Genomic DNA, 26,107 nt, shown 5'->3' on the forward strand with positions numbered 1-26,107 from the left:
CAAACAGAGGGGAAATGACCTGACTTTTAATGGCACAACCCTAGGCCCCAGCAAAGCAGCAAGACCAACAGTAAGCTTTGCAAAGCTGCTAGGAGGTGCAGTGACACAAACAACTCTAGGAGATCGCCCTTGTTCCCTCCCATCCCCCAAGCTTATGACTAGGCTCCATGCCCAGGAACTCTGGGCCAGCTCAGCCCCACTCCCAAGCCCTTATAATGCACAGAGTTACCTGGGCCAAGCCTTGCTTCCAGAGTCAGTGAATGCAGAGCAGCGGGAAGAATAGGGTAGCCGTCTAACTCTCAAATACAGAAACTGCTGGGCTTAAACTCCTACTTGGAACAGAAGTGAAGCCTCAGATCCTTTAACAGCTCATGGCTGGACAGACAGGTCCAAGACTTGGTCCTCATCTCCCCCCTATCCTGGGCTCCTCTAGGATCATACACGGGGTCATGTTTCCTGGGCCTGGCAAGGAAGGTCTTTCTTTCCTGGCCTGAAGGTCTCACTTTCAGCCATGGAAGGGAAAAAGTCATGAGCAGCACATAGTGAGGGCAGCAGCAGAAGCAGCAGCAGCACAAAAGGGGAAGAGGCAGCAGAAGCTTAATCACTCACAGAGGGGACAAGAAACCGTGCAAGGAGACTGTTTATTTCGAAAGGATTTTGCAATAAACATAGTGAGTGGACTCCAGGCAGCTGTTCTATTCTTCTCCCTCATCCTCGTCCTCATAGGAGTCGATGCCTACTTCCTCGTAATCCTTCTCCAGGGCAGCCATATCCTCCCGGGCCTCGGAGAACTCACCCTCCTCCATGCCCTCGCCCACGTACCAGTGCACAAACGCCCTCTTGGCATACATCAGGTCGAACTTGTGGTCCAGGCGGGCCCAGGCCTCAGCGATGGCGGTCGTGTTGCTCAGCATGCACACGGCACGCTGCACCTTGGCCAGATCACCCCCGGGCACCACAGTGGGGGGCTGGTAGTTGATGCCAACCTTGAAGCCCGTGGGGCACCAGTCCACGAACTGAATACTGCGCTTGGTCTTGATGGCAGCGATGGCGGCGTTGACATCCTTGGGCACCACGTCTCCACGGTACAGCAGGCAGCAGGCCATGTACTTGCCGTGACGGGGATCACACTTCACCATCTGGTTGGCAGGCTCGAAGCAGGCATTGGTGATCTCTGCCACCGACAGCTGCTCGTGGTAGGCTTTCTCTGCAGAGATGACTGGCGCATAGGTGGCCAGGGGGAAGTGGATGCGAGGGTAGGGCACCAGGTTGGTCTGGAACTCCGTCAGGTCCACGTTGAGGGCGCCGTCGAAGCGCAGGGAGGCCGTGATGGAGGAGACGATTTGGCTGATGAGGCGGTTGAGGTTGGTGTAAGTCGGGCGCTCGATGTCTAGGTTGCGGCGGCAGATGTCGTAGATGGCTTCGTTGTCCACCATGAAGGCACAGTCTGAGTGCTCCAGGGTGGTGTGGGTGGTCAGGATGGAGTTATAAGGCTCCACCACGGCTGTGGACACCTGCGGGGCTGGGTAGATGGAGAACTCCAGCTTGGATTTCTTGCCATAGTCAACAGAGAGCCGCTCCATCAGGAGTGAGGTGAAGCCAGAGCCAGTGCCCCCTCCAAAGCTGTGGAACACCAGGAAGCCCTGAAGTCCTGTGCACTGATCAGACTGAAAGGCAAGAAAGTAAAGAGCAATGTGGGCAGGGAAGGGGCCTGAGGAACTCTTATCTTCTGGCTTCACAAACGCCTAAAATTTCTCAGAAGTCAAGGCAAAGACTAATGAGTATCCCATAGCTGCAGCATGCTCTGGGACATGTACAATTAGAGATGACCCCACGAAATGGATCTGGGAGGGCTTCCCTGGTGGCGCAGTGGTTGAGAGTCCGCCTGCCGATGCGGGGGACACGGGTTCGTGCCCCGGTCTGGGAAGATCCCACATGCCGTGGAGCGGCTGGGCCCGTGAGCCATGGCCGCTGAGCCTGCGGGTCCAGAGCCTGTGCTTCACAACGGGAGAGGCCACAGAGGTGAGAGGCCCGCATACCGCAAAAAAAAAAAAAAAGAAAAGAAAAAGAAATGGATCTGGGAAAAAATGTTTCTGACCATTAGCATCCTCTCAAACGCTCCCTTCCTTCCATCCCAAGTTCTCACCAGCTTGCGGATTCGGTCCAGTACAGGGTCAATGATTTCCTTGCCAATGGTGTAGTGACCACGAGCGTAGTTGTTAGCAGCATCCTCTTTCCCAGTGATGAGCTGCTCGGGGTGGAAGAGCTGTCGGTATGGGCCATTTCGGATCTCATCTGGAAGGGCATAAACCACATCATTAGGGCAGAAACCACAAGGCTGTGCTCAGCACGTACCTCCCTCCCCCAGCCTGGTAACTGTGGTCAGATGTATGGAAGAGCTCATCCTTCTGCCAGCCTGAGATACCAGTGTGTGTGGGAAACCCAGACCTGCTGCCCAGGCCAGCCTGCAATCAGCTTGCCTTCTTTAGCTTCCAGCAGGGCAAGGGGTTTTTAGGGCCAGGAAAGCCAGGTCTACACACCCTCTCTCCAGAGAGAAGCTTAGAGTCACTTTCCATCCCCTCAATTCCACCCTCTCTTCCTCTCACCGATTACGGTGGGCTCCAAATCCACAAAAACTGCCCGGGGCACATGCTTTCCAGCGCCGGTTTCACAGAAGAAGGTGGTGAAGGAGTCGTCCCCTCCACCAATGGTCTTGTCACTGGGCATCTGCCCATCTGGCTGAATCCCATGTTCCAGACAGTAGAGCTCCCAGCAGGCATTGCCCATCTGAACACCTGCCTGCCCCACATGGACAGAGATGCATTCACGCTGAAGGATAAAGAGAGGGGACATGGCATAAGCTCCACATACATAAGTCCTTATCTCATGAGCCTCTCTCCCACCCTATCACCTACCAGTTAGGATCACTCAGTTGGCAAAAGTGGAGGCTTGGGGCTGGGCAGAGGTCAAAGAGGCTGGCAGCCTGCCCAGGCTCCCCTGCATAGGACTTTCCAACTGGAGGCACCCAGTAGGGCAGGCCAGTCCCTCAGCCTACTTCTCCGTTGGGACCTTGTCAAGTAAGAGCTGTGGCTCCACATGACCCTGCTACATTCACAGGACACTCAGGGAGGACGCAGAGGGCAAGTGCGTATGAGACAGGCAGACACTGCAGTAACTGAGACAAGGACAAGCGATTTTTCAGCTGTTCCCAATCCCTACTCCCACAAATCAGCTTCTCAAGAGCCTGAGGAGGGACAGAAGGTTTTCCGGAGCTATGAATTTATAGCTAGAGGTTCCCAGCTTGATTAGTTCTTTGCTCTGAGGATGGAACAACTAGTATTTCGTATAACCCTCTCCCCCTTTCATTCTTTCGGGCTGCAGAGGTGTCTCAGCCTTCCAGCCAGGCGTCAACTGACCACGCTGGCCAGCAGGATGCCCTCCCCCCACCGCCTTTCAAGCCCGTCTGGCTGCGCTCGTCACCTCCACCCCCACACCCTGGGTGTCTTCACCACCTTCGTCCACTGCGGAGCCCTCACCGAGACTGCAGAGAGCAAAAGACGGCAGGCGCAGGCAATACGGGTTGTGGGTACTGGGGCACTCGCTGCCCTAGGCTCATCCCTGCCAGTGTGAAATTAACCTCTGAAGAGCCAAAGTGGTGCCACGCAGGGCCGGCGCAGCCTCCCTTTTCGAGACCGAAATGGCGGGGTGACGGTTTCCAAATACCGAGAAAAGGAAGCGGAACCTGCGGTGAGGCCCCAGAGGTAACCGCCTTGCCCTGGGCAGGGTGAGCGCCATCCTGAACCTTGGCCCTGCATTCGCCCCCCCCCCCCCCTTCTAGATTCTTTCCAGTTACATCCCGGCGGAAAGCGAGGATTGGATTTCGGTCCCGGTCCCTAGGCTATAAATACCACCCCCCTACACACACCTCTTTCCCCTCCCCCCAACCTGGCCCCGGCCGCACTCTCGCTCAGCGCCAGCTGTCTCTGCCCGTCCGTGCACCCTGATTCCGGCTGGAGAGAATCCGGCTCGCCTGACTAGGCTGAACCCCATTCTCGCCACCCCTCCAGGATCAGAAGAGGGGTGCTGAGTCACAGGGGACTGTGGGTAGGAGGGATACACACACAGTCGGAGGAAAGGGGGATGCTGCACCAAGTAATCTGACCCCCTCCACCTTCTTGCGCCAAGCACGTGTTTGGTCAGTTCCGGGGACCGGGAAGTGAGGGGGAGGCTAGGGGCGGAGGGCAGCCGAGCGGGTCTCCTCGCCGGCGGAAAGGACTGGGCACGGGACCGCGTGACTCCCCTCAGGAGAATTAGGGCACAAAATGCTTGGTGGAGCAGGAGGGGATTCCAGGAGGACTCCTCTCTGCTCGTGAAGAATCCCACCCCACTCCACTCCCTTCCCCAGCCTCCGAAAGTGGACAACGTGGCTCAGCCAAAGTCACCGGGAGGGGGTGGGGTGGGGGAAATGCACCCCCCCACCCCCCCACCCCACTCCCCCAACTCCTCGAGACCAGGAACTTCGGATGGAGGGCTCCGAGCATCCCGGGAGGGAGGTTCCCCGAAGAAGAGGGGCAATTAAGGGACGGGCGAGATGCCGGCAGGGCCGCACTCACCATGGTGAGTCCAGGCGGTAGGTCTCACGTAGAGTCCGGGTGACGGGTCTCAGTGAGAACTGCGCTAGCTGCAGTGCCGCACCGCTCTTATATGCGGGGGGCGGGCCCACGCGCTCCGACCTCCCACTAGGAGCTGGGCAGCCCATAGGCCACGCCCCCAAAAGATAGGCGGCCCGGAGGGGTGGGGCCAGGGCGAGTCCCCTCCCCCTGGCGTGCCCCCGTCCCTCACCTGTCCCGCGTGGGTTAGGGGTAGCGACCGGAGCTTTAACCCTTCGCTCCGGGTTTTGAGCCGACACTCAGACCTCCTGAGCTCCGATGTTGGGACGCAGGGCGCAGTGCCAGGACGAGTCTCGCCACCTGCGTCATGGGGGCGCCTGTGGCTCAGGTGTTCTGACTTAGGGCGGGTGCTGTAGAGACTGTTTATCCGAAGTGGCTGTAGCCAGCCTTCGCCGGTGCCCTCCCCGACCCGCCTCCCTGGAGGCTCCGGCCAACTGCCTGGCTCTGGCCTGTCCCCCAGGAACCCCTTGCAGCTGCAAGCGGCCTGCTGGTCCCCGGCCGGGATGGCTGGCCTTCGCCAACGCCCGTGGGCGGCCGAGGACCAGGAGCTGCACAGCCTGAGCCCCAGGTTGCCGATCCCTTAGGCTGCTCCGCGGAGCCGAGCCCCACAGTCTGTCTGCGAGGGCCGACCCCCGGAATCTCCTGCGGCTCGCAGGCTACACGCCGGTCAGTGGCCCCGTCATCAGCGCCGTCACTATTAGCCGGCCCTCGCCATCGTCACCTGCCCGTTTTCCTGCTGCCAGAACTGCCTGAGCTCTGGACCGAAGCCCTCAGTACCTGGATTCGCATCTTGACTGCCCTGTGTGACCTTGGGCAAGTGACTTAACCTCACTGAGTCCTTGGCATTTTCACCGGTGAGACAATGATTCCACCCCCAGAAAGCATTGTTGTGAGGTATCCTAACGTTTGTTGACTCCAAAGAGGAAAAAAGGAAATGGAGATTCAGATATCATGGCTGATTTTGACTTCCCCACCCTCTTCTGTCCCTAAGCCATAGGCAGGATCTGCGACATGCATCTCAACGCCCTCAGAGCTCAGGTGGAGGTCTCAGCTGAAGCTATTCCTTCTTTTTACGTTTCATTTCCATTTCTTGCAAGAATGGGCTTTTCAATCTACTTCTGCTTTCCCTTGCATGCCTTACATTTTCTAGCTGTCTCCCTTCACTGGGGAAATCATCAGAAGTGCCCTGTGTGCCTATTGGTCACATTAAGAAACCTGTCTCCCAGGCTAGTCACTTAGAAAGGATTCACCTGCCTCTCCTATCAGAGTGTTTCCTAGGGCCAGAGCTGCCTGACAGAACAACACATCAGGATAAAATAACTAGCAATGGCAACTTTCTACCAACAAAATAGCTAATCGACACCTTACTTAGGCAAGGCATGGAAAGGAATACAGTGAAATATGACAAGGTCTCTTTTCCCAGTAGACTAACCATATGGTTGGGAGAACAAGACTCATTCATTAAAAAGAAAACTGGCAAGGGCATACAATGAGGCTGCTTTGGGAAATGGGGTCATGGTCTCTACAGAGCAAGGAGCCTTGGTGATTACAGAACACACGGCCTCTTGCAGACCTTCCCTGGCCCTCTTTTTTCCTTGTGCACCCCAACCCCAGCAGAATGAATATTTTAAGAAGATTGCGCTATCTTAGGCAAAATCCAAAACCTATTTGCCCTTCAGGTTCAGCTTCTTTCTTTGTAAAACTGGAATAATAACTTCGGATTGTGAGGACCAGATGAAGTGAGGGATGTGTACATACACAGCAAAGCACCGTGTATGCAGTTGTCTGGACTCTTAGAGCATTTTATTCATTTATTTTAGCGTGTGTAGCACATCATGCTGCAGTTATTCTTGTACACGTCCATCTTATTAGATAGCGACCTTGTTGAAGGTAAGGATTGTGTCTTATTCACTTTTGTGTCTGTAGCTCCTAGTATGGCGCTTAGCATGTGGTAAAGATTTGCTAAGTGTGTGTCAGGTGAATTTTTTCACTACAGAGATGGGACTAAAATTAAGGTGAAACTCTAAGAAGTCAGAAGTTTCAAATTAGCAGCCTGGAGGCCAAATTCGCCCACAGTGTTAACCCCCATAGCATTTAGAATATGAAAAAAATCAGGAATTGTCTTTGGGGCATCCCCAAAGACCACCCCTATGTTAGGAGACTTGCCAAACAGACTCACAGGACTCAGCATAAACTTGTACTCACAGCTAAGGTTTATTACAGTGATGTAGGAACAATACACAACTGGATGATAAGGGGAAGAGACACAAGCAGAGTCTGAAGGAATCTATGCCCTCTCCCTCCCATAAGGGCTCACACAGCGTACTCTTCCTCCAAAATGAAAATGGGACAATGTTTCCCTGCAGCGTTTCTGCCCAAGAAAGCCCGTTAGAGACTCAGCACCCAAGGTTTTTAGTGGGGTCTGGTTGCATAGGCACCTCTGCCTTGCACTTACCAAAATTCCAGACTCTTTAGAAGAAAAGCAGGTGTTCAGCATAAATCATATCATTTACACACACCATCTAGGCACAATGAACCATCCTTATCAGTTAGCTGTTGACTGGGCGCACTCTAAGAGCCAAGTTCCCAGATGCCAGCCAAGGGCCAACCTTGCGAGCAGGCCTTTCTAAGTCTCAGTTCTGCTATGTTAACTCTTTTCTGCACAATCATGTAAAAATCCAGATTTCCAGCTTATCTTGAAAAGAATTGGAAGATATGACTATTCTAGGCCTGCATTCCCATTTAGCAATTGTGATAGGCAGAATAGCTCCCCACCAAGATGTCCACATCCTAACCCCTGGAATCTGTGACTACGTTACTTTACATGTCTTTTTGGATGTGATTAGGGTAAAGGTCTTGAGATGGGAGATTATTCTGGATTTTCTGGGTGGGCCCAAAGTAATCACAAGTGTCCTTATAAATGGAAGAGGGAGGCAGGAGAGTCAGAGTCAGGGAAGGAGAGGTCAGATGGATGGCTTTCAAGATGAAAGGAAGCCATGGTAAGGAATGTGGGCAGCCTCCAGAAGATGGCAAAGGCAAGGAACATATTCTCCTCTAGAGTCTTTAGAAGGAAGACAGCCATACCAACACCTTGAGTTTATCCCTAAGCAGGCTTCCAATTCCAGTGTGTGGGGCAGGGGGCTTCCCCACACACCACCAAGCAATTCTCAGACACCAGCAGGGTGTTCAAGAATACAACTCAGGGCTTCCCTGGTGGCGCAGTGGTTGAGAGTCCGCCTGCCAATGCAGGGGACATGGGTTCGTGCCCCGGTCCGGGAAGATCCCACATTCCACGGAGCGGCTGGGCCCATGAGCCATGGCCGCTGAGCCTGCGCGTCTGGAGCCTGTGCTCCGCAATGGGAGAGGCCAGAACAGTGAGAGGCCCGCGTACTGCAAAAAACAAAAAACAACTCTATTCTGCCACTTTCTGCCTGGAGATAGCATCAGATTCCCCGATTAAGGGTTTGGTCCTACAAGACTGTCACCCACTCCCCACTTAAGATGCCAGTCGCTAGGCCAGGTTGTTGCCTATGCTTCTGACCCACCAGCTACAAATTGGAAGTTCCAACAGCCCCCTCCAATTCAGGATACCAATCACAAGTCCAGGTTGTTACCTGTCTTTCTGACTGACCGGCTGTAAATTAGAGGTTACCATTACTTCTTCCTTGGGTTCAATTAATTTGCTAGAGAGGCTCACAGAGTTCAGAGAAACATTCTACCTACTAGATCACTGGTTTATTATAAAAGGATATAAGCCAGGAGCAGCCAGATGGAAGAGATGCAGAGGGCAAGGTGCGGGGAAAGGGCATGAGCTTCCATAGCGCCAGGAGCGCCACTCTCCCAGCACCTCCATGTGTCCGCTATCCTGGAAGGTCTCCAAACCCCATCCTTCTGAGTTTGGATGGAGGCTTCATTACATAAGCACGACTGATTAAATCATTGACTATTGGTAATTGAACTCAATCTCCAGCTGCCCGCCCCTCCCAGGAGGTCAGAAGCGGGTGGTGGGACTGAAATTTCTAACCCTCTAATCACTCAGTTGGCTCCACTGGCAAGCATCCCCCCTCCTTAGGTGGGTCCAAAAGTCACCTCATTAACATAACAAAAGACACCTTGATCACTCTCAACACTTAGGGAATTCTCAGGGTTTGGGGAACTGTGAGCCGGGAGGAGTGGACAAACACCAAATAATATATAAGAAATATATTTTGGTCATCTGAGTAACCATATATATTGTTTTCTTTTAAATCATAATACTGCAATCTCTATAAGACCAATTTTGGACTTCTGACCTCCAGAACTGTGAGATAATAAATTTGCGTTGTTTTAAGCTATTAAGTTTGTAGCAATTTCTTACAGCCTCCATAGGAAACCAATAGGCAACAAATGCAGCTGGGTGGCGGCTACTCTCTTAGGATGGGCAACAAGCTGCTCCACTTCAGGCAGCCCTCATCACTCTGTGTCTCCCTGACACAGAAGACCAGTGCCTGTTGCCATTTAGCATCATATGCTCAACCCACATCACACATTTACATTACGCTGGCCCCTGTAGCAAGGAGTTCACAACCACTGAGCAGGCCTCCTGGCAGGAAAAATGGAGAAGACAAAGTTTCAGGGAGACATGCCCAAGGCGTGTTAGTGGAACATAGATTCTGCTTCTGATTGTGCGTGTGTGTTTGTGCACCCTCATGTGTGTATGTGCATGGCTGTGAGAGTGTATGTATCTTCTCAGGGTATATACAGATCCCCTGAATTAGGGCATAAACTCCGGGTAGGTGTGCAGGTAACAGTCCATATTACCAGATGGAAAACTCTTAGACATTCACATGTACAGAATCTAGAAGACGATGCCAGGCACTTCTTCACTCTTCCTCATGACGCATTGCTTAGTCCATTTACCCTACATGGATGTCCATTCTCTCTTTGGATCGCTCTCCCTCTTCACCATGCCCATTGTTATCTCTGTCTTTCTCAGAGTCTCACCACAACCTTGGAGCAGTGCAGCAAGGTCATCAAAGTTTAAAATGTCTCCATTGATTCCATCTGGGAGAGGTGGAGCTGAGCCTTGGTGCACATCCTTACACTTTTTCAGATGGAGCATCTACCAGCTGTCCTCCTCCTCACAGACCCATCTTTCCAAAGGAATATCTCCATGTCTTCTCTCCTTCTTGCTGTCCACGCAGACCTGGTTCATATGCTCCACTTAGATGTTCTTGCCAAGGTCTCTAGTGTCCTCCATCTTGCCAAAGCCAAAGGTCACGTCTCTCTCTTCATCGTTCTCAGCCTCTCAGCAGTATTTGACATAGCTTATCCTTCCCTTATAGTGTTTTGTAGTTGACGCACTTCCTTCTTGCCTTCGATGACACCTCCCCTCCTGGTTTCTGTTCTGGCCACTCCTTTTTGGTGGTCTTTGATGGTTTACCTCTAAAGGGCATTCCCCATAGCTCAGTCCCAGGCTCTCCATGTGCTTTTCTCCCTGAAGGAGCAATCGTTGAAGGTGGGTGATGAGTATATGGGGTTTTATTATGTTATCTCTACTTTGGGGTATATTTTTAAGTGTCCTTAATAAAAAGTGATTGTAACATATTTAGGGTTACTCAAAAAAAAAATACCTAGAGTATATACATTGCCAAACGGAAGTGCAAGAACTGAACAAAAAGAAAGACATATCACCTATACGTTGATGGCTCTCAAATGTATACCTCCACTTTGGACCTCTCCTCTAAACTTCAGATTCACATGACTCTTTGCCTTCTTGACATCATACCTTGAAAGCACATTAGACAGCTCAACATAACACATTCAAAGTAGAACTCTCAGTATACTACCCTCATCCCACTCCCTGCCAAACCTGCTTCTATCCTAGGCTTCCGAGTCTGAGTCAACAACATCACCTTCCACCCAAGTGCTTAGGTAAAAACCTAGGATCATCCTGCATTCCTCTTTCCCTCTCTCCTTCCCCTCTTTTATTAGTAAGAATGTTTTAGTTTCAAGTAATGGAAAGCCTAACTACCAGCAGCTTAAACAATGGGTACAATTATTATCCTACAAGAAGCCTTGAGTGTAGGGTGGGTCCAGGGTTGATTCAGTGATGTCACCAAAAAGTCCGGTATTTCCAGCTTTCTGCTCTGGCATCCTCAGTGGGCTGGCGGCATCTTCTCTCCTAATCACAGGATGGCCGCAGCAGCTCCAAGTATTATGCCCTCATATGACACCATCCTAGGGCGGGAAAGGGGTTTGGTTTCCTCCCACATCTCTTTTTATCAGGGAGAAAAACCTTTCCTTAAAGCACCCGAGCAGACTTTCCCTTATATCTCACTGGCCCCAGGCCTAAACTAGTCGCTGGAAGGAGGGAATGGAACTACTAGGAATGGTTTGGACTAACCTTTACTTAGCCCTAGGTCTAGGGAAAGGCCAAGTGGAAGTTACCAAGTTGGGCATGACCAAGTAGAAGGGTGAATAATTATACAAAATCAGGACCATGCCAGCAAAGAAGAAGTGGAGGCAGGGGTCAGGGGAGGCTGTTGGTGAGGTCTGCACACCCCAGATTAGCATGTCCTATCACTTTACTTCAAACCCAGCTACTTCCCCCATCCCCACTCTAGTCCAAGCCACCAGCCCCTCATTTCTGGATGTCTTCCGTAGCCTCCTAACCAGCTTCCTTCTCCTACTCTTGAATCCCTATAATGCATTCTTCACATAGCAGCTGAAATAATCTCACTAAAACAAAACACAAAGTAGGCAATGAGGCTTGCTTAAAACCCTCCCATTGCACTTGTAATAAAAGCCATTCTCCTTGCCAGGCCCCTTTACCTCTGTGACCTCATTTTGCGTAGCCCCCTCCCTCCCTCCCTCGGTTTCCTTATATACACCAGGCTTGCTCCTTTGCACTTGCTATTCTCTCTGCCTGGACCACTACAATCCAGATCTTGGTGTGGCCATCTCCTTATCGCTCAGTTCAAATATCACCTTCTTAGAGAGTGGCTTCTTGTCAATAGTAGCCCTCCATCTCTTTCTGGGCCATTATCCTGTTTTGTTTTCTTCACGTGTTCATTGCTATCTGAAATTCTCTTGTTTGTTTAGTTATTAAGTCTTCCCACAAAAATATAAACTCCTTAAAAGCACAGACTCTTGGGGCTCCCTGGTGGCATAGTGGTTAAGAATCCGCCTGCCAATGCAGGGGACGCAGGTCTGAGCCCTGATCCGGGAGGATCCCATATGCCGCGGAGCAACTAAGCCTGTGAGCCACAACTACTGAGCCCGCGTGCTGCAACTACTGAAGCCCACGCACCTAGAGCCCGTGCTCCTCAACAAGAGAAGCCACCGCAATGAGAAGCCCAAGCACCACAATGAAGAGTAGCCTATGCTCGCCGCAACTAGAGAAAGCCGCGCGCAGCAACGAAGACCCAACGCAGCCAAAAATAATAAATAAATAAATAAATAAAATAAAAAAGCACAGACTCTTTTTGCTTACCACTGTATCTCTGGTATCTGGAACAGTGCTTGGCACATAGCAGACACTCAATAAATATTTGTTGAAGGAACGAAGAGTATAGATTACCTCTCATTTTATAACTCAGACACATTAACATGCTATCAAAAAATCTCAGTCTCTTTACTCTGTTTTACATAAGACCCCTCCCCCTGCCTGCCTTTGGGATAATTTTCTTTCCAGAATTAGTGTTGTCTAGGTTGAATCTGAGATGCCCAACTTCAAAGACCAGTTGGGAGAAGTTGGAGTGCTAGCAGGAGACTTCTGGGCCCAGTGGGTCCCAAGTCCATTCATCTGGATAATAATTTCTGAGGTCTATGGCTTCATGGATCAACCCAGGGTAGACTGGGCTTCCTTACCTTTGAAGTGTTGGTTGGCTGTGTCTTCTCTCCAGGGATCTTGGCCTCTTAGTTCCAGGTAGGAGAGAGAAGACTTCAGTCCATAGCCAAAATCAGAGTTAACCATCTTAATATTCTGGGTCGCACCCTTGTATGCTGTGGTGAGAAGGGCTCTGAAAAAAGACCCAACCTCAGGATAACTCTCTCACCATTTGCCACATTGGCTGAAAATTCACATTAGCATCTTCTTCCTGGGTAGGGCTGCTGTTTGCTAAATCTAGCATTCCTATTCCTGGTCACGGTGCTGGCTGCAAGTGTGACTGGAGACTGGTAATGTGGTTTCCAGGCAGCTTTAGGGTCCATTTGAGGTTAGTGGTCATGCATTTGAAGTCAGATCAGTCAGTATGGTTCTGGGTTTTTCTACAGCCACTGTTTAGCTGGGTCAGTGCAGGCACAGAATTGGTGAAGAAATGGATTTAACCAGGGTTGTGGTTTAGTCAAACGAGGAAACTGAAGCTAGACGGAGGAGAGGGAGTTGAGGGACGTGCAAGGGAGTGTTGACCACTGACCATAGAATTTTTTTTTTTTTTTTGGCTGCATTGGGTCTTCGTTGCTGCGCACGGGCTTTTCTCTAGTTGCGGTGAGCGGGGGCTGCTCTTCGTTTGGGATGCGAGGGCTTCTCATTGTGGTGGCTTCTCTTGTTGCAGAGCACAGGCTCTAGGCATGCGGGCTTCAGTAGTTGTGGCACACGGGCTCAGCAGTTGTGGCTTGCGGGCTCTAGAGTGCAGGCTCAGTAGTTGTGGCGCACGGCCTTAGTTGCTCCGCAGCATGTGGGATCTTCCTGGACCAGGGCTCGAACCCGTGTCCCCTTCATTGGCAGGTGGATTCTTAACCACTGCGCCACCAGGGAAGCCCCATAGAATTTAGGATGGGAAGAAAGAAAATAAAAACGCAGCAGGGGGGCTTCCCACATGCCGCAGAGCAGCTAAGCCCGTGCACCACAACTACTGAGCCTGCGCTCTAGAGCCCGCGAGCCACAGCTACTGAAGCCGGCGCACCTAGAGCCCGTGCTCCGCAACAAGAGAAGCCACCGCAATGAGAAGCCCGCGTGCCGCAACGAAGAGTAGCTCCCACTCGCCGCAAGTAGAGAAAGCCCACGCGCAGCAAAGAAGACCCAACGCAGCCAAAAATAAAATAAATAAATTTATTTAAAAAAAAAAAAAACACAGCAGGGGGATGAGGGACATTGACAACTCTGCCATGTGGAAAGGGGAGAGTCACTGAGCCTGAGTTCCAGAGAATCTTAATTCCACCACTAATTAACTCCCACGTGACCTTGGGCAAAACATAAGGGGCTGCAATTTCCTTTTCTTCCTCTGGGAGTGGAGGCCTCACCTTGCCTACCTCACAAAGTTGTTGAGGGACTCAAAGGAGATAAGGGGTGAAGCTGCCTTTAGAACTACAGAGCAGGATACAAATGTGAGAGAGTAACATTTTTTTTTTTTTTTTTGCGGTACGTGGGCCTCTCACTGTTGTGGCCTCTCCCATTGCGGAGCACAGGCGGCATGTGGCATCTTCCCAGACCGGGGCATGAACCCGTGTCCCCTGCATCGGCAGGCGGACTCTCAACCACTGCGCCACCAGGGAAGCCCGAGAGTAACATTTTTATCTCATAATTTTGCCCAAGGCCATATGGTGACTCCTTCTGTGGGGAAATAAGGCCAGGCTGGGACAGCAAAGACTTGGATTGGAACAGGGAGAGACACTTAGGAATAGCCCTGAAGATGCTCAGCATCTTGCTTTGCCTGTGGAGAACAACAGCAATTCTGGACTAAACATGTAAGGAAGTTTATCTTGCTTAATCTCACAATACTACCTCTCCCCATTCTGCAGATGAGAAAACTGAGGCAAAGGAAGTTAAGTGCTTGAGACGGGGCTAACCTGAGCTCTAGTTCCCTCTGTTCTGTGATATTCTGAGTTTCCACCCAGAAGGCCCTGAGTTGACCTCTTGCCCTAGGACTCATCATTTCTGGTCCACTGCAGACTTTTCTTAGCCCCGCCTACTCCTCTTCCAATCCTCACCAACCTTGGGGGTGAGGGCAGTGCTGGAGCTCAGGGGGCTTGATTTCTAAATCCCCTCTCACCCGTGAGGGCCAGGCAGAACCATCAGGAAATGGAGTTCCCACCCCCCACCTCCCCGAGAGCAGACCAGAGAGGATAAAGAGGCCGGCAGTTGTGGGTCCGTCACAGGCCTGTCCCTGCCTTCCAACTTGCAGCAGACAGACAGACAGATGACCCCAGCCAGCCCCCAGCCAGGCAGCATGGTAAGCAGAGGTGGGGCTGAGTGTGCAAACGAGGGTCCCATGGTCCAGGTGTTCATGGGGTTACAGCGTGTGGGCAGATCAGGTGGGGGAGAGGGAGAGAAACTTCCAGATGTGAGTGCAGCCCCCTAAATGTGCTGGTATGTTCAGGGGATAGAGAGGGACAGGCCATGGTAACTAGGACATGGTCTGAGTCTGAGGGGCTGCTGAAGGGCTCTGAATTTAGGGGTAGGGAGAGTGGGGTAAGCAGGACAGGGGCAGCAAGTGTAGGCACTTTCCTGCAAAGCTTGGGCCCCTGCTGGCCTCTGGTCCCACCTCCCGGCTGTAAGGACATATCTTCATAGTCCTGTTCTTCTGCTGTGCCTTGGTCTGACCCCTCATTTCAGCTACATATCAGTGGGGAGAGGGAGGGTGCTGTGTATGGGGCTCATTTGATATCTTTTACCCGGATCCCCGACAGGCAGGATAGAAGGGCAGTTAGGAGTGTGGTTGGACCCAGACTGTCCCCTCTCTGAATATTCCTGGTTTTGCTCGTGACTTTGAGCAAGTTGTTTGACCTCTCTGAGAGTCAGTAAAATGGGGTAATAAAGACACCTACCTAAGGGGGTTGTTGTAAAGATTAAAGCAGATAGTGTATGTGAAGCGCTGAGCACAGTGCCTGGCACCTAATTAATGCTCACTATACAGAACTAAACAACCTAATGACAAAGCCTGCTGAGCGTGAGATTATACTATTTTCACCGGCAAGAAAAGGGAATGGGAGAAGCTGAGGTGCGGTTTGAGGTCAAGTCTGTGTGATTCCAGGGGCTGAATTCTTTGCCCAAACCCAGAGTGAGGGGCATCGTTTCCAGCGACCCCGGCATACCCCAGGTCAGACACACCTTGCGTGGGCCAGCAGCTGTGGGAGCCAGGACAGGGTCTGGCTTTGTGCACAGAGCCTGGGCAGGCTCTGAGGTGCAGCAGCGGGTGCTGGCCCTGCCAGCCAGGTGATTGGTGAGCTGAGTCAGCCCTCCCTCCTGGACCTGGGGATTTCTGGAGTCCTTTGTCCCGAAATCCCTCCCAGCTTAATTCATTACTTTCTCTTACTATGACCCCCGGGGTTGGGGGATGGGGAATTGGTAAGGGGGTCCGACAGGTATGGCGCACCCTACTTTGTGTTGTCCAATGAGCCAGGCAACTTACACGCATTCTTTCATCTGCAGAGTGATTCTAGGAGGGGCTCTTGTTACCGCCCCACTTCACCAGGGGAAGACGCCCACAGAGAGGCAAGTGGGGGAGTAATGGGGCTGGGATACAGGTGGTCTATGTATTAATCCCAGTCATCTAAAAATCATAAAAAGTCAAGGCCCTTGTGTCATATTTACAAAGTCAGAGAAGTGTAAAATTTATGGATAAAGCATCCTCATTATGAAATATTTCAGACATGAGAAAAGGTATAAAGAATAATATAATGAACACCTGCTACCCAGCTTAAGAAACAGAATCCTTCTCTGAATGCATTCACCTCCCTCCTCTAACATTATTCCAAATTGGGTGCTAATATTTTCCCTTGCTTTCTTTACTTCTGTAATACATTCCAAGAATATATAGCAAATATAAAAATTTATCTGTAAACGATGCATACAAGTTAAAGATTTATATAAATAGTACGGTATTATGATTCTTCTTAACTTGCTTTTTTTCTATGAAGAATTTTGGGGGGCAAGGGGCTTCCCTGCTGGCGCAGTGGTTGAGAGTCCACCTGCCGATGCAGGGGACGCGGGTTCGTGCCCCGGTCCGGGAAGATCCCATGTGCCGCGGAGCGGCTGGGCCCGTGAGCCATGGCCACTGAGCCTGCGCGTCTGGAGCCTGTGCTCTGCAACGGGAGAGGCCACAGCAGTGAGAGGCCCGCGTACCGCAAAAAAAAAAAAAAAAGAATTTTGGGGGGCAAGACTCTTTTTTTTTAATTAATTAATTAATTTTATTTTTGGCCGTGTTGGGTCTTTGTTGCTGTGCACGGGCTTTCTCTAGTTGCAGTGAGCGGGGGCTACTCTTCGTTGTGGTGCATGGGCTTCTCATTGCGGTGGCCTCTCTTGTTGCGGAGCACGGGCTCTAGGCGCGCGGGCTTCAGTAGTTGTGGCACGTGGGCTCAGTAGTTGTGGCTTGCGGGCTCTAGAGCTCAGGCTCAGTAGTTGTGGCGCACGGGCTTAGTTGCTCCGCAGCATTTGGGATCTTCCTGGGCCAGGGCTCAAACCCGTGTCCCTTGCATTGGCAGGCAGATTCTTAACCACTGCGCCACCAGGGAAGCCCAAGATTCTTTCCTGTATTCATCCACGTCCACTTCTGAATCATCCTTTATTTTCTCCTGTTGAAGGACGTTTAATCGGCTTCCGTTGCTATGGTACTGTGACTGTTCTTGCACCTGTTTTCTTGTGCACCTATGTGAGAATTTCTCTAGAGCATCTTCAGCTTTCCTAGATATTGCCAGATCACTCTCCAAAAAAGATGCGTCACTTTGGGCTTCCAGCAGCAGCCTGAGAATTCTCATTTCTCTACACCCTCCACATGATTAAGCCTTAAAGCTTGGGGAAATCTGATGGATGTGGGTGCTCGTTTTGTTGTTAAAGTCTGCCGTAAATACTTCTCAAGCAGGAAGAAACTTTCTGGGATCCTACTTACCACACTGTCACGTATCTGTTATCATATGAAACGCTCCCTTCCCCAGACAGTGAGTTTCTTAAGCGCAGGGACTGGGTATTAGGTGTTATGTATCCCCAGTCTCCGCCCGGTGTCAGGCAGATAATGGAGGCTCAGTACATGATGAAGCAGGAGGGTCAAGTCTTTTTGATGCTCATGGGCCTCCCCAGGAAGGGCAATGACCTTTCTCTTTTTCTAGGACCAAGCAGGTTACCCCAGTCCTGCTCCGGGGGCCAAGAACTCTTTGACCAGCCTTGAGTCATGTGAGGAAGAACTCTCTTCCCAGCCCCTCATCACTCCAGAACCACACACACCCAAGAGGAAAGAACAGCACACACACATCCATCCCAGGCCCACTCTCCCCTTCCTTGCTGGCATTCCTAGCTTTAACATGAATCCAGAGTTCCTTCTGCTTTTCTAAACCTCATCCTTGTCCCTGACCCCTGAAACCTCACTTGGATCTTGTGTTCCTTACTAATGGCCCCTTCTTTCTTTCTGGACATGGGTGTGTTGCCTATCATGCTCTGTCAGACTCATCTGAGCCCCTCGATGTTCCTCAAGATGCTTAGTCACTGAGCAAAGACTCTATAATCTTAGAACTGGTCACATCTTCTGCTTCCCCTGAGGGTTTTGCCCGCCGCCACTGCCCCCCACCCCCGGGACGTGGGGCGCCGAGAGCAAAGTCCAGGAACTCTTGCTCTCAGCCAGGGAACCACGCAAGGAAGGAAGGCAGGAATCGTGTCTAGGCATGATACGCTTCTCTCTGCCCTTTGTCCACTCAGCGTGAGTGCATCTCAGTCCACGTGGGGCAGGCTGGAGTGCAGACCGGCAACGCCTGCTGGGAGCTCTGCTGCTTGGAACATGGGATCCAACCAGATGGGCAGACGCCCAGCGACAAGACAATCAGGGGAGGGGATGACTCCTTCAACACCTTCTTTAGTGAAACTGGGGCTGGCAAACACGTGCCCCGGGTGGTGTTTGTGGATCTGGAGCCCACTGTGATTGGTGAGTGATGACCAGCCCCTGCCACGGCCTTGTCCCAGGTACCACAGCAAGCCCTTCTCCATAATTGGAGAGCACTGGTTTGTCGTCCCCAGTTGCTGCAGCGAATCAGAACTCCAGCTCTGCTGTCACTCAGCTCCAGAGTCTCAAGGTCACTCCACATCTCTTTCCTTTTCGTTGAAGTACACTTACGATCAAGGGCAATAACAGCAGGCTGAATGGGGCTCCTCTAGGGTAGAACTTCGGGCCTAGTGACCCCACCCCTTCTGGGTACCCTGGGGCTCCAGGAGCCAGGCTGCAAGGGGAGGGGGACCTAAAATTCTGCCCACTGCAGATGAGGTTCGGACGGGCACGTATCGCCAGCTCTTCTGTCCAGAGCAGCTCATCACCGGCAAGGAAGATGCTGCCAATAACTATGCCCGTGGCCACTACACCATCGGAAAGGAGCTCATCGACCCGGTGCTGGACCGGATTCGGAAGCTGGTGAGAGAAGAGCTGAGGGCTGGGGGAATCTGGATTCCTGTTGTGAAGTGGTCTGGAGACCAGACAGGGGAAGCGCACCTTCCATCCTTGGGAGAGTCTCCTGGACAAGCATTAAACACACAGGATCAGGACTAGTGAGGAGGGGAGGCAGAGTATGGGCTCCAGCCTGGAGCTGGGTGTCCCTTTTATCTTCTATAGTAAGTGGCCCGATGCTGGGCAGAGTGGCTGCCAGTTGATAGGCTGCCTGGCCAAGATATGAGCACCCATAAGCAGTCCCAGAATGCCACCTTGTATTGTAGGTATGTGGGCAGAAGGCCCTGTGAAAAACAGGGATCCAAACAATACCAGCTCAAGGCCCTCTGATCAACTTCAGCCTCCAGCAAGGACAGGGATCAGGTTCCTGGGCTGTTCATCTCAGTAAGGAAGCCCTCCAGAAACATCTGGTTAGATCAGGGGGCACAGGTAGGAAGCCGGGTGGAGTTGGCAAGTTATGATGACAAAAATGACCATGGCACAAGAGTCAAGAGAGCTGTCTGTAGAAGGCTTCAGGAGGTTTGAGAGAGGAAGAGAGACAAGGAGGACAGAGTGGGACCTCCTTATCAGGGTCTATTTTGTGCCCTTGGAAAAGTCTTCCAAGGATTTTATGAAACTTTTGGGGAAATCTCAAACAGCACGAGCTGGTTCTTTGCTGTTGGTCAGCTGTGCTTCACATCCCATGTTTCTCTTCGCCTTCACGTTCTAGGCTGACCAGTGCACAGGACTTCAGGGCTTCCTGGTGTTCCACAGCTTTGGAGGGGGCACTGGCTCTGGCTTCACCTCACTCCTGATGGAGCGGCTCTCTGTTGACTATGGCAAGAAATCCAAGCTGGAGTTCTCCATCTACCCAGCCCCGCAGGTGTCCACAGTCGTGGTGGAGCCTTATAACTCCATCCTGACCACCCACACCACCCTGGAGCACTCAGACTGTGCCTTCATGGTGGACAACGAAGCCATCTACGACATCTGCCGCCGCAACCTAGACATCGAGCGCCCGACTTACACCAACCTCAACCGCCTCATCAGCCAAATCGTCTCCTCCATCACGGCCTCCCTGCGCTTCGACGGCGCCCTCAACGTGGACCTGACGGAGTTCCAGACCAACCTGGTGCCCTACCCTCGCATCCACTTCCCCCTGGCCACCTATGCGCCAGTCATCTCTGCAGAGAAAGCCTACCACGAGCAGCTGTCGGTAGCAGAGATCACCAATGCCTGCTTCGAGCCTGCCAACCAGATGGTGAAGTGTGATCCCCGTCACGGCAAGTACATGGCCTGCTGCCTGCTGTACCGTGGAGACGTGGTGCCCAAGGATGTCAACGCCGCCATCGCTGCCATCAAGACCAAGCGCAGTATTCAGTTCGTGGACTGGTGCCCCACGGGTAGTTGGCATCAACTACCAGCCCCCCACTGTGGTGCCCGGGGGTGATCTGGCCAAGGTGCAGCGTGCCGTGTGCATGCTGAGCAACACGACCGCCATCGCTGAGGCCTGGGCCCGCCTGGACCACAAGTTCGACCTGATGTATGCCAAGAGGGCGTTTGTGCACTGGTACGTGGGCGAGGGCATGGAGGAGGGTGAGTTCTCCGAGGCCCGGGAGGATATGGCTGCTCTGGAGAAGGATTACGAGGAGGTGGGCATGGATAGTGTGGAGGGGGAGGGAGAAGAGGAGGAGGGGGATGAATACTGGGGGAATCCTTCACGTCTGTCCTGAATAAAGTGCTATGGCCTTAGTGTCTCACAAATGTCTTTTCCTCTTGGGAAAAACCATGGGGGTGAGGGGCTTTTCCTTCATAAGAGATAGGAAGACTGGTATCTTAGCCTGGGTTCCCCAGGAAGCAGATCTGACTTCAGATTTCATTAATGAGTGCAATTCCACGGAGCAGAATGGGGGCCGAGGTGGGTCAAGCAGAGAAAGAGGGAGAACTCACCCTAGAGATGTAGCTGGATAAATGGCATCTCAGACCATTCCCTGGGAGAGTGGGCAGGAGAGGAGGTGAGGGTGGGGAATTTCTGCACTGGCTCCATTCTTCCCTTGGTTAAACCTTCGCCTCATCAAACATTAACTTGCCTGTACTTCAGGTTGCACACACTTGGGCTGCAGGGTCAACAGGGAATCCCTGGGCAGGAGGTGAGGCGCTGTCTGTGTGTGAAGCTGGTCCGAGCTGCACAGGGCTGCAAAAAGAGCCTGGTGAGGCCAGGGGATGTGAAGTAGTGCCTCAGGGTAGTCTGATACAGCTGGTCCTCACTAGCCCACCCTCCTGTCTTCTTCAGTGTGGAGTGTAGAGAGTCCGGAAGCTGGCATTAAGGCAGAAGTGGTACAGTGGAAGCAACAACGGGGGAATGGGGGTCAAGGGGGAGCTTGCCTCCCTGTAATCTCCATCACATTCATCACTTTTTGATAAAGACAAATCACCTTTCTTCAAACTATGCCACACGCACAGCTTTAAGCCCCCACTTCCAACCAGGTGGCTGCCCTAAAATCCTTGTATGTGGATTTTCTGCCACGCCTTCTGGGTTAGGAGGATAGCTTAATTATTTAGGAACCCATTTTGCCTGAATAGCTCAGCTATATCCTCCAACCCATTTTTTTTTCTCTCTCTCTGAAAGGATTGAATTTCAAATCTCTGTCCTGTGTCTTTCTATTAACTGGTTTCAAATTTGGGGAAGAAAGAGAGGTTATTTGGGGAGCCTTTCAAACACCAGAAAAAAATCACTGTCCTTTATTCAGCTCCTAGTATACTAGGTCCTGCATCCACACTATCTTCTTTAATCCTGAGGTAAATACAGTTATCGTACCCACCCACTGGACTGGAAGCTCCATGGGAACAAGGCCTGTTCTACGCTCAGGACCCAGAATGCTGTCTGACACATAGATTCTCAAATTTGTTAAATAGACTTGTTGGATGAATGCCCATTTTATAGATGTGGTGACTGAGGCTTGGAGAAGTCATGTGACTTGCACAAGGTTACCCAGCTAGTAAGTGGAGGAGTTGGGATTGAAACCCAGGTCAGCCTGGGCCAAAGCTTATGCTGCTGCCCTCCCCTTCCTAGGGTGTCCTCCCCTCCTGCCCTCAGCAGACACAGGCACGTCTCCAGACGCCACCTCTTCGGGCCTGCCAGCTCTGCAGTGCCCAGACAGTGACTCAGGTGCCTTGAAGGCAGGGAGGGGGTGATGCTTGACACTTCCGTGCCCAGGCACTGTGGTAGAGGGCATGTGGGGCGGAGGAGGGACCCAGCTTCCAGGGCTGAACAAGGGCAGAGGTGTCTCTGGGGCCACATCTTGGGGTTGTCAGTGTCCTCTAAAAGCCCTCTGCCACTGACATCCAATAGGTGAGGTAAGGGTTTGGGAGAGGCCAGGAGGGAGGGCCCTGAGGAAGGTCTTTACCACCCAACACGGCTGGGTATCCACAGAGGTGGCCAGGTTCCCCTCCTGATGGCTGTACCAGCCAACCCACCCTGGGCAGCTGGATGGCCACCTCTTCTCTGACCCCGTGAGGCCTCCCAGCTACTAACTCTGCAGGCAAGCCCTGGCAGGCCTAAGTTGGACTGGGTGTGGATGTGGGAAGGTGGCAACCCAGATCTCCATGGGACAGCTGGGAGCGCCACCCAGCCTGGCTCCTGGGGACTCCCTCAGTGCAGGGGAATGCTGTCATCCCTGCGGCTTCTAAAGCCAGGGTACAATTACCTCTTGCAGGCAGACACAAGAGACAGAGCCCCAACCTTGGATTCCACCCAGCACATTTACTCCCTCGCCTCTAATGTGTCAGGAGCATGCCTGCCTCCGAAGCTGCATTCCCTCCTTCCAGAACGCCACCTCCCCCTGCTGGCCTCAGTGTTGCCATTTTTTCCAGGTTAGATCACAGTCACCCAGAACCCGTCTAGCACTGGAGACCTCTGCCTCATCTAGATTCTCCCTCTTACTGGCTGTCTCTATCACTCATTCAGTACTTGGCATGGACTGCCTTGTACCATAGCACTTAGCTTGTTGCTGATATCCTATTTCCCCAGCTAGATTTAAAAATATTACATTTGACCAGTTACTATGTGCACATGCTTCAGTACTTGTCAGGTACCAAAGAGATTTACAAACAGCAACAATAAGTCCCCTTCCTTTGTTCCCCTCTTGGCAGCCGCCACTGTTCACTCTTGGTTAGTCCTCCGTTCCAGACGTCTACGCATATACTAACGTGTGCACACACGCATTTAAATACGCTTTGCTCTGCACCTTGTTTTTTTTACTTAACAATAAATCTAGAAGATGGTGCACATCAGTACATATAGATATACCTTGTTCTTTTTGGTGACAATATAGTATTCCACAGTACCTTGTACCATTGCTTATTTAACCAGTCTGCTATTAATGATATAGTATTTAGGTTGTTTTTAATCGTTTGCTATGAAAAGAATGCTGCAACCCTTGTACATGCTTCTTTGCACATATGTACAACCACAAATTATTCGAATTGGCATTACTGGGTCAAAGGCCTTTAATTTTTTTTTTAATTTAATTTAACCTTTAATTTTTTTTTTTTTTTTGCGGTACACGGGCCTATCACTGTTGTGGCCTCTCCCGTGGCGGAGCACAGGCTCCGGACGCGCAGGCTCAGCGGCCATGGCTCAAGGGCTTAGCCGCTCTGCGGCATGTGGGATCTTCCCGGACTGGGGCACGAACCCGTGTCCCCTGCATCGGCAGGCGGACTCTCAACCACTGCACCACCAGGGAAGCCCCTATATACCTTGATTTTTGATATATACTTCATACTGCTCTCTTTAGAAGTTATATCCAAACACCCCTCCTACTACCAATGTATGAGCCCGCCTGTGTCCATACAACACATTACACTTTTTGACCTTCGTCAATCATCCAGGAAGTGAAAGTATTCCGCTGCAGCTTTCCTTTATGATTCTCTTGCTATGAATGATACTGAGCATCTTTTCATATTTAAAAGCCAGTACATTCTCTTCTGTGAACTGTCTTGTCTGTGCCCTCCACCCATTTAAAGAACTGCATTGTTTGTCTTTTCTCATACATTTGTCGGAATTCCCTGTGAACAAAGGAAATTAACCCTTTGCTTGCTAGATGTGTTCCACATAATTTCCCTTGGCTGTCATTTGTCTGTGTCCCAACGAGGTTTTCATCTCCCTGAGTACAGGGACTGAAACTTAAAGCTCTCTGTATTCCTACTCTTAATATGAAACCACATACATGGTAGGGTGCTAGACAAATGTCTGTTGAGATAAGAGAAGTAAAAAGAAAGAGATCTGGAAGATTTTGGAGTGACCTAACCTAATCTATCCCTTCCTCTTATACCAAGGTCAGTCAGGAAACAGCAGGAACTAACTCTGGCAAAATAAAAAAAGAAAAGGACCCCCCGACACACACGCATATACATACAACACACACACACACACACACACACAATTAGAGAGACACTGGGTAGCATACAGAATCAATACAAGGGCTGCCAAACAAGTTTCCGCAAACAGGTAGGCATCAAGGGAAGTTGGGCAGCCAGCACCACAGTCAAGGTCAGGGCACATGACATCCTGCTTAAAAAGCCCCTGGCCCCTCCACCCACTGCAGTGAGGCCTCCTCTCACCCTGGCATCGAGGCTGACATTTCCTCCTCCAGACACTAGAGGCCACTGCTGGCTCTGCTTGCCACCACTGCAGAAATGAATTCTCAACTGCCCCTGCTTCTCTGTGACTTGCTCCAGATTCCAAGTCCCAGTTGGAGCTTCCAACTGGCAAAACATCCGGCTTTTGCCTACACCTTGGAGCCAGGAAGTCTGGGAGAGCAAGTGTCGGGTTTTGCGGCAGGTAGTGGCCTGGCTCCCATCAAAGCCTACGCAATGGGCATTTGCCAGATGCAGGTAGGTAGGAGGCTCAGGCTGTGAGCAGCCAGGAAAACTGGACAAACGCACACCAGGCTCTTCTCTCACGTCTGGCTCAAGCCCTTCTCTTTGATGAAGCACTTCTGGGTCACCCAGCCTAAAATATTCTTCTGGATACACATAACCAGTATTGCTTGGGCCAGTCATGATGCCAGAGAACCTTTGTACCAAGACCTACTATGTACCATACCTCATTTGACTTTCAAACAGCCCTAGGCGTTACCTGTATTTAGGGAGGAAAAACTGAGTCCTTAGAGGTTTTCTTGTCACACAGTAGTACCAGGTTGCAAACCCAGGTCTGTTTCCAAAGCCTTGGGGTTTCCCAGTGGTCTATACTGATGGGCTGGTAGTTGGAGCTCTGTGAAGGTAGGGATTGGGCCGCAGTCTTCTTTTTACATCCTGGCAGCATCTACAACATAGAAGATGCTCAATTAATGCTTGTGGATTGGCCTGGATAGCAGTTCTAGAAGGTTCTCTAACTTTCCCATGAGGCCTGAAGCCAGAAAACACTCTAAGGTGGAAGAGGTCTATTCAGGATCAGTTTGGAAAGAAAAACCTCGAATCTGGGGAACTTCCTCTCCTTTTTTTCCCCCCATTTCCCCATTAACCACCCATTAATCCCATTAATCTCCCAAATGTGTCAAAATTGTTAAGAACATGTTCCCATCTGTGCATTATTTAATCATCCAATGGATATTTTTGAACCGCACTACTGTCCTGAATACTCTAGTGAGAAAAAAGACATAATCTCTGCCCTGTGGAGTTTGCATCCTAGTGGGGGCGGTGACTGTCAATCAGATAATCAAACAAATAAATGCCCTGATCAGTGTGAGGAAGGTTGCCAAGAGATGCTATGAGAGGCAGGTGTGACCTACTCAGGGAAGGCGGACAGCCTCTTCTGAGGGCTGGGGCTTAGAGCAGGGATCTCAAGAAGGGGGAGGATTTAGGCCCAGAGAGGAGGAGTCTGTGAGCCCTTGAAGTGGTGATTTCCTCTGGATGAGTAATCCTCGGTCATCGAGCCTGTCTCTAGGAAAGCCACAGAGGGGCCAGGGGCTGGGTGGCTTGTTTGTTGGCAAATGCGTCACTCCTGGATGGAGCCTGCCGCTGTCTCCCAGGTCCCATCTGGGGATGACGTTGTCCTGGTGCAAGCCCAAAATAGCCGGCTCCGCCTCCATCTCCCGGCAGCCCCTGCAGCAG

At 51.4% G+C, this 26,107-nt stretch overlaps 1 protein-coding gene and 1 pseudogene across 3 annotated transcripts; one reads left to right on the forward strand and one right to left on the reverse strand.

Annotated features, from left to right (window-relative positions):
* On the reverse strand, positions 1 to 26,084 carry LOC307188382 (tubulin alpha-4A chain). 2 transcript variants are annotated; one of them, XM_079925414.1, is made up of 5 exons: positions 25,786 to 26,084; positions 25,134 to 25,319; positions 2,607 to 2,829; positions 2,147 to 2,295; positions 1 to 1,667 (listed from the first exon to the last, which is right to left on the reverse strand). In XM_079925414.1, the coding sequence occupies exons 3-5, from the start codon at positions 2,785 to 2,787 to the stop codon at positions 696 to 698; spliced, it is 1,302 nt and encodes a 433-aa protein (XP_079781540.1). In that variant the 5' UTR covers positions 2,788 to 2,829; positions 25,134 to 25,319; positions 25,786 to 26,084; the 3' UTR covers positions 1 to 695. The 2 variants fall into 2 exon arrangements, with proteins under 2 accessions (XP_079781540.1, XP_079781539.1); XM_079925413.1 differs by lacking the exons at positions 25,134 to 25,319; positions 25,786 to 26,084 and adding an exon at positions 4,614 to 4,668.
* Positions 4,615 to 20,727, forward strand: LOC307187840 (tubulin alpha-1D chain-like; annotated as a pseudogene). Its single transcript has 6 exons — positions 4,615 to 4,630; positions 5,131 to 5,196; positions 5,326 to 5,393; positions 18,280 to 18,502; positions 18,834 to 18,982; positions 19,725 to 20,727. The product of its transcript is annotated as a tubulin alpha-1D chain-like (transcript).
* Positions 26,085 to 26,107: the final 23 nt, after the last annotated feature.

Source organism: Stenella coeruleoalba (assembly GCF_951394435.1).
Source record: "Stenella coeruleoalba genome assembly, chromosome: 6".
NCBI lineage: Eukaryota > Metazoa > Chordata > Mammalia > Artiodactyla > Delphinidae > Stenella > Stenella coeruleoalba.

Bases quoted from the DNA above. Each gene is read 5' to 3' on its own strand.
- LOC307188382 (XM_079925413.1), bottom strand. The intron at 2,296-2,606 runs GTGAGAGGAAGA...ATGCCCTTCCAG, and splicing joins TTTGGAGCCCACCGTAATCG to ATGAGATCCGAAATGGCCCA. The intron at 1,668-2,146 runs GTGAGAACTTGG...CTTGCCTTTCAG, and splicing joins TGGACCGAATCCGCAAGCTG to TCTGATCAGTGCACAGGACT.